The sequence below is a fragment of the Perognathus longimembris genome, chromosome 19, assembly GCF_023159225.1.
Source record: "Perognathus longimembris pacificus isolate PPM17 chromosome 19, ASM2315922v1, whole genome shotgun sequence".
NCBI classification, from domain to species: domain Eukaryota; kingdom Metazoa; phylum Chordata; class Mammalia; order Rodentia; family Heteromyidae; genus Perognathus; species Perognathus longimembris.
Window position 1 is genome coordinate 17,799,722 of NC_063179.1, and position 7,741 is coordinate 17,807,462.

At 46.5% G+C, this 7,741-nt stretch overlaps 1 protein-coding gene across 2 annotated transcripts in view; it reads right to left on the reverse strand.

The window, feature by feature from the left end:
- Golph3 (golgi phosphoprotein 3) overlaps nucleotides 1-3,711 on the reverse strand; it is a 41,866-nt gene extending 38,155 nt beyond the window's left edge. Inside the window, exon 1 of one of the 2 annotated variants that reach the window (XM_048368578.1) lies at nucleotides 3,176-3,711. In XM_048368578.1, coding sequence (XP_048224535.1) covers nucleotides 3,176-3,403 — 228 coding nt within the window. In that variant the 5' untranslated portion in view covers nucleotides 3,404-3,711. The remainder of the gene's footprint in view (nucleotides 1-3,175) is intronic. The other variant, XM_048368579.1, reaches the window with a different exon arrangement.
- Nucleotides 3,712-7,741: the final 4,030 nt, after the last annotated feature.

Here is a 7,741-nt window from a genome sequence, read left to right on the forward strand (position 1 = left end):
GCACTATGGCTCAAGTGGTAGAATACTAACCTTGAGCAAAAAGAAGTTCAGGGACAGAGCCCAGGCCCTGAGTTCAAGCCCCATGACTAGCAAAACAAACAAAAAGATGAGGCAGGCTTGACCATGTGGTATTTGCCTTTATAACCCCACCCTGCAGGGTCCCAGCTCACAAGTCTGGGCTGTGTGACCCTGGCCAGTCAGTATACTTTTACTTCCCCAATAAATCCATCTACTTGGAAAAAAAAAAAAAAGAAAAAGAAAAGATGAGGGTTGGGAATACGGCCTAACGGCAAGAGTGTTTGCCTTGTATACATGAAGCCCTGGGTTCGATTCCTCAGCACCACATATATAGAAAAGGTCAGAAGTGGGGCTGTGACTCAAGTGGTAGAGTGCTAGCCTTGAGCAAAAAAGCCAGGGACAGTGCTCAGGCCCTGAGTTTAATCACCAGGACTGGCAAAAAAAAAATTACTAAGTTAAAACTTTTAAATTTTATAGTTTAGATCTTGTTAATAACAAATTTATTAAGTCAAACATTTTGTTAAAGGCCTAGGGCTAGGGTAAAAAAAAAAAAAAGTTTCTGCCCCTTAAAAGGGTGATTCAAGATGGAGGACACTAGGAACCTCCCAAGGAGGAGGGATAAATGGCTCAATTTACAGAATTGGTTACTATTACTTAAATAAGCTCTAAAGCCCAAACCTAAGGCAATGCAAAACCCCAACAACTCTCCACCAGTTAGTTCTCTGGAATGGGCTATAGAGTGGGAGGGGGAGGAGGGAGTTCTCTATGTGGTTTTGAAATCAGCAAAAATCAGCAAAGAAATGACTCAGATTTAGCTAGCGTCTGGACCTTGGCCATGACTTGCAGTATAGCCACTACTAGACGCAAAAGGAACACAACAGATGGTTTCAATTACCTGCTATCAAAGAACTTCAAATTGCTTAAATTGTTCAAGTACCATTAAACTTCAACAATTCTTTATCTCCCTGAGAATCAATTACAGAAATACAGTATATTAATAGCACTAACTTAAAACATTTAGAGCAACACACTTAAAATCAGAAAGGTAATTTCTCATCATATTCTCAACACCAAAAGCTAGTTTCGTTTGTTTTAGTTTTACCATTTCATCCACATGGAAGTATCAAAAACTATAAAGTACATTGTTATTCCAGGGAGCTTTCTCCATTTTGATTTTCTCATATTTTCTCAAAGGTTTACATAATTTTCATAATGTTGTTTCCTCTCCCCCACCCCCCAAGAAAACTTTTAAAACATTTATTACCAAGATTGCCCAAATTTTGGAGCATTTAAAAAGGAAAATCAATCCAGATGCTGGTGGCTCACGCCTGTAATCCTAGCTACTCAGGAGGCTGAGATCTGAGGATCCCAGTTCAAAGCCAGCCCAAAGCAAGCCAAGGCAGGAAAGACCCGAAGTGGTGCTGTGACTCAGATGGTAGACCGCTAGCCCTTGAGCTGAAGAGCTCAGGAACTGTGCCCAGGCCCAGAGTTCAAGACCCACGACCAACAAAAATTTTAAAAAATAAACCAAGTTGACTTTTTTTGTCTTGAGAGCTGGACTCAAAAACTGGGTATCTGATGCAATGGATTGTTGGCTGGTGCTCTACCACCTGAGCCACAGCTCCAACCCCAAGTTGAATTATTTTCTAAAATCACATTTCTAAGACACTAAACACTTATATCTAGTACCTGTTTTTCCACCCACAGCACAAAGTAAAATCACACACAGCCTGCTTTCATCATCACAAATTAAATAAGTACTGGGGCCTCTTTTACACCCAGAAGTACGACAACTTTTTTCAAGGTGACTGTTATGAAAACCTAAGGAACAGATTTCTCAGAAGGCCTAGGCATCAATGTAAAGCTTCAGTACATTAGATTAAGTATCAGATGGCCACAAAGAGCCACAGAAAAACAACTACTGCAGGTGACTTTTATGGAACTAGAAGAGTATGATGTTTTATAGAAATGAATTTTTTGTCAGAAGACAAAAAAGTTCAGAGGACAAAAGTCTATGGACTTTCAACGCTGAGGTCAAACAAGTTTCCCACTGGCCATCTCACCATGTATTATTTATAAAATATCTACACAAGTCTGTCCACAGGTCTGTCTTTAAAATAATAGCTCTTTTGCTGATGGGTTAAGTGAAAATCAAACATGAAAAAAAGGTTAACCACAGAGTCGTAGGCACCGAAGACCAATGTACTAATTTTTTTTTCAACTTCTTGTGGAATTCCTAGATATGGAGGAGAGAGGATGGTAATTATTTTCGAAAGTCAAGACACAAATAAGTATCTTTGGAAACTTAAACCTAGGATATCTTTGAGACCTTCCAGCAAACCTGACATTCCAAGGACTTCATGAAAAAGCTCCCTTGGAGCTAGGAATGTGGCCTAGTTATAGAGTGCTTGCCTAGCATGCATGAAGCCCTGGGTTCGAGTCCTCAGGATTACATAAACAGGGAAAAAAGTTTCCTTAAAATAGCAAAACAAGACAGCTTGAGTTTCTCAAGACAAGAAACTCAACTGATAAACTTTCACAACAGCAAAAATAACCTCTCGCCTAAAACCAAGTTCCCACAGAAAGTTACATTGGAAGTTTCAAGAGAATTTCGAGTTTTAACTTAATTTCGAGTTTTAATTTTATTCAGTAAAAAAACTTTTTCCTCCAAATTTTTCTAAAGGGTGGTTTAACTTAAGTGATAATAACAATTCCCTAGCAAGCAAATCTTAAGACCCCTTCCGAGCCCAAGTCTTTGAAACTCAGTGATTCGGAGGCCTGGTGGTCCTGGGCGTTTCGGTCTACGTGCCAGTCTCCAGGTTGAAGTGGAAACCTACAATCTACAAGGGATCAACAGGAGGAAAAAGCGAGGAAGAAACCCAGACAGACAGTCGGGGACTCCAAATGGAAAGAATAACTGTGAACCAGGAAAAGGAAGGGGGAGAAAATAAAAATCCAAGCACTGTGTTGGAAGGAGGGAGGATCTGGAAACCACAAGGGCTACACAGGGAAGAACTCCAGGAGGCTCCGAGGCGCGGGGCCCGGGGGTCAGGTGCACTGGCCCGCGCCCACCTGGGGCCCACCTGGGGCCCGGGGCCCGAGTCCCGGCCCCGCGCGGCCGCCCCGCCCGGCCCGGCCCAGCCCGCCGCGCCCGCACCTCTCGGTCCTTGAGACCCAGCAAGAGCACCTCCTCCATCAGGGTCAGCCGCGTTTCCTTCGAGTCGCCCTTGTCGTCGTCGTCCTGCTCCTCGCGGCGGCTCGGGGCGTCCTCCTCGCCGCCGCCGCCGCCGCCGCCGCCCGTCGCCCGCTCCTTGTCGGCGGCGCTGCGGGAGGCCTCGGTGCGCCGCTGCACCAGGCCCGAGCTGCGCTGGGTCAGCGAGGTCATGGCTCCGGCCGAGGCGCCGCGCCGGATCCCCGGGGGTGCGGGACGCGACCCGGGCTCCCCTTCCGACGTGCCCCCGCCCCCCCGCGGCCCCGGACCCGGGCTTCCGTGTTAGATCCGGGCGCCGGAGCGACGGCCGGCGGCACGGACAGTCATGGGGAGACGGGGCGGGCCGAAGCAGGCGGGCCGGACGTCCCCGGAGCGGGAGAACAGCGCCTTCCTGCCTGCAGCCGCGGCCCAACACGACCGGAGATGAGGCTCGGGGGCGGCGGCGGCGGCGCCTTTCCAATATGGCGGCCCAGGGTGACGTCACCGGAGGATGTGGCAGCGCCGGGGCGGGGCGGGGCGAGGGGGCCGGAAGTGGTCGAATGAGAGGAGGCGGGTCCGCCGTCGGCGCCGCTGCGGGCCGCTCATCTCCAGGCGGGTCTGCTCGCCCTTCCTCCAGGAATCCTCGGTTCCCACACGGTGACGCGCCCTCCTCTCGTCGCCCTCAACCGTCCTGGCTGCGCCCAGGGCCTGGCCAGTCCTCCCGCCAAGCCGAGGCCACGCCCGGCAAGACCCCGCTCGGTCGCCCGCCGGGCCCTTGGTTTCCTCGCTGTCGGCCCCGTGCGGGTCCCCCTCGGGCTCCGGGGTCCCGGGGACCGGCTGGAAGGACCTCGTGTGCCGGGAGTCCCATCGTTCACATGCCGATCCACTTGGTCTGCGAAACTTCTCTTCCTCGTCGGCCCCTCGTGCGGTGCCACCGCCGGCCTTACCCAGCCTTTCGCGGAGACACGGAAACCAACCTGTAGGGTTCCCTGTCGCGTCTTTGACCCGTCGGCTCCCCCTCAGTTTAATTCAGTGATTAGTGGTCTCATCCTCTGGGCCTCCTGGACAGTCAGTGCAAATTACGTTGAGGAAAAGCTGTCAGATCTGGGGCGGGGGGTGGGGAGTGCGGACCTAGTATCAAGGCAAAGCATTATCAAAAAATGGCATTATGAGCCATCCGCTATTATTTAAAATAGTGATCACAGGCAGTCGTTAAGCAGCTTTAGACAGGTTCTTCCCCACCAGTCATCAGCCCAAGCCTGGAAGGTGAGCATGCTAACTGATCCCTCCCAAGCCGTCCCCCCGCCCCCCCCCCCCCCCCCCGTGCAGGGTGAACACCTGAGCTACCTTCCTCTGAGCTACCTTCCTCTTTTTCAAGTCTAAGAAAAGTTCAGTTTCACCTTCACCAGCTTCTCCCACTCATAATCCTCTTCAGTTTTTCATTTCCAATTCTACAAAATAGCTTTAAGTGCACCTTTGCAGATGAAACATAATTACATCTATTTGACTCATTAAATTGAGAAAGTGTCGAAAGAAGTGTAATGAACATTTCCCCAGCACTGTCCCTGTTCAGATGTTCCATGTAGGATCTAAGTAAGATATGCCAGCAGATTCTCTGTTCACAGCCATTCCTTAAAATGTGGAGGCTCATCTCCACTACAGACCACCACTCCCTGTGGGGCAAGAATAGAATGTGGCCCGCTGACTGGCTTGTGTTTGCCTTCTCAGATTAGGTCATAAAAGTCTTTGCAGTCCCCCACTTCCATTTCCCCATCATTCATTCTGGGGGAAGCTACTCAAGAAGCCTGAGGGAGAGATCCACGTGGGTGGAACCTCTGTTCATAGCCCAGTGCATGGTCTATCTGGGAAAACTCATCTTCCAACTCCAGCAACGTCTTCAGTTAGCTACAACGCTGGTCAAAAATCTCAACTAAGGGGCTGGGGATATGGCCTAGTGGCAAGAGAGCTTGCCTCGTATACATGAGGCCCTGGGTTCGATTCCCCAGCACCACATATACAGAAAACGGCCAAAAGTGGCGCTGTGGCTCAAGTGGCAGAGTGCTAGCCTTGAGCAAAAGGAAGCCAGGGACAGTGCTCAGGCCCTGAGTCCAAGGCCCAGGACTGGCCAAAAAAAAAAAAAAAAAAAAAAATCTCAACTAAAACCCAGTGAAAGATTCGGAGCTAGGACCTCCCAACTAAGACATTCTTAAATTTCTAACCTGCAGAAACTGAGATAGAACTTGTTTCATGTTGCTAAATTTGGAGTCATTTGCTATGCAGTAATAGGTACTAAAGTGCATGCACCCTTACACATGGATACATACACAAATAAATACTAATGCTACTTTCTTGGATATCCTTCCACAGAAGGTTTATGTTTTTACACATATATAAGCAAATGTGAATTTTTTTCTTTTCCATTATGCTAATAGCATGTTATACACACCCTTATAGCACTGGAAGGATGTCTTTTTCGTCTTTCCTTCCTTTGTTCCTTTCCTTCTTTCTCTGGGGATTGGGGTAAGAATGCATTGTGTCACTGAGCTACATTCCTAGCAACAGTTTTGCTTCTTTAGTTTGTATAAAGGAAGTTAGAGAAGATTCCACATCAGTACTAAGAAAACTTCTCCCTAACTCATGCCCCAAAAAAGCTGGATGTAGCTCATGCCTACCACCCTGGGTTTGATTCCAAACACCAAAAAAAGGCCTTTCCTACTGTTTCAGCTGCAGCCTATCATATTGTATGAACACACACTAAAATCTATCAATAGACAACAGACATGCAGGTTATTCCCAACCACTTGCTTTTACAACAATGCTATAAAAAATTGCTTTGCCTAACATACGCCACATACACCAATACACATGCTTGAAATTATTGAGATTTTGCATAACTTGGCTGGGGTTTTTTCTCATCTTTCTATACTTCTTTTTCCAAAGAGAGTTCGAAATCTTGTTAAAACAAAGAATTTTAAAAAGAAAAAGGAATAAGCACCTGGGGAAACAAAATGTCTATTTTTAATAACTGAGCTTTTATGTATTGACTGCAAAGTATTTGCCAGACCTGTTCTCTAGTAACCCCTCCTGAACCATACAGGCAGTGACACCACTACAGTGGCGGTTCCACAAGGACACCAATTAACTCACATATGGCAGCCTGCTTGGCTGTAGCCAAGCAAGGGGAGTTAGCCAGGTGTGTGACAGATCTCCTTCCTCTGCCTACAAAGTTTGGAGGTAGCACACACACCTCAGCGGTGCTTGGCTACAGCAAGCCCAACCCTTCCCCATTCAGCTCTTCCTCCCTGTCTGGCTGCTGCTTCCTATGGCTGCACTCCGTAAAACAGCACAAAACCCTTTTTGCCTTGTTTTCTAAGAAACCCTAAGACACCCATTTTACCTGTGAAAAGATAGTTTCTGAGAAGTAATATCTGTCCCATATAACAACATCTGACAGTTTGCAACTCTGGATCAGAGCCCTCAATTCATTCAATAAATATTTATATTCACCCATACAGTGTGCCTGATGGCAGTCATTGTACTAAGCAATAAGGATAAGGATGTAATAGGTAAGCCAAAATAAACACAGTCACAACCTCTTTGGAGCTGGCAGCATGGACAAAGCAAATCATCACACTAATACATAAATTATAGCTAAAGTATATAGATTGTTCTCTGGCAGAGCACTTGCCTAGTATAGGTGAGGCCCTGAGTTTGATTCCCAGCATCACAAGGAAAAAAAATTATCACTATACAACACCACGATGTTATAATGGAAAAACACAATCACAAGTGTCACCAAGGATATAGGGAAGTCAGAACTTTCACATATTACTTGGAAAGCAGTTTGACAATTCCGCAGAGGGTTAAACACAAGAGTTCCAATGATCTAACAATTCTACTTCGAGTTCTATACCCAAGATGGGTGGAAACATGTTACACAGAAAGCTAAACCTAAATGTTCACGTCAAAGCTACTCATAATAATAAAACAATGGAAGTAACTCAATTGTTCACCAGCTTTAGAACTGGTAAATTGTGTTATATAATACCACAAAATATTATGAGGCAAAGCTAAGGGGGGAGGCAACATACAGATCACATTTTGTGTGGCTTTGTATGAAATATCCTCAAGAAATACATCTTTAGAAGTGGAAAGCAGATTACTGAGGGCCTACAAATGGGGAGGCTAGAGGAGAATGGAAGTAACTACAAATGAGATGAGCTTTCTTTTGAGAATGGAAAAATGTTTTAAAACTGATCACAGTGATAGTTGCACGATTGTGAATGTTTGTTCATTTGTTTAAATTGGGTCAGATGGTAGGCTTGTGATCCTAGCTACTTTGTAATCTGAGATTGGGAAGATGGAAAATTGATGCCAGCCCAGGCAGAAAAGTTTTTTAAAATCACTTCTTAAAAAATGAGTGGGGGGTGGGCCTGGGAATATGGCCTAGTGGTAAAGTGCTTGCTTCGTATACATGAAGCTCTGGGTTTGATTCCTCAGCACCACATATGTAGAAAAAGCCGGAAGTGGTGC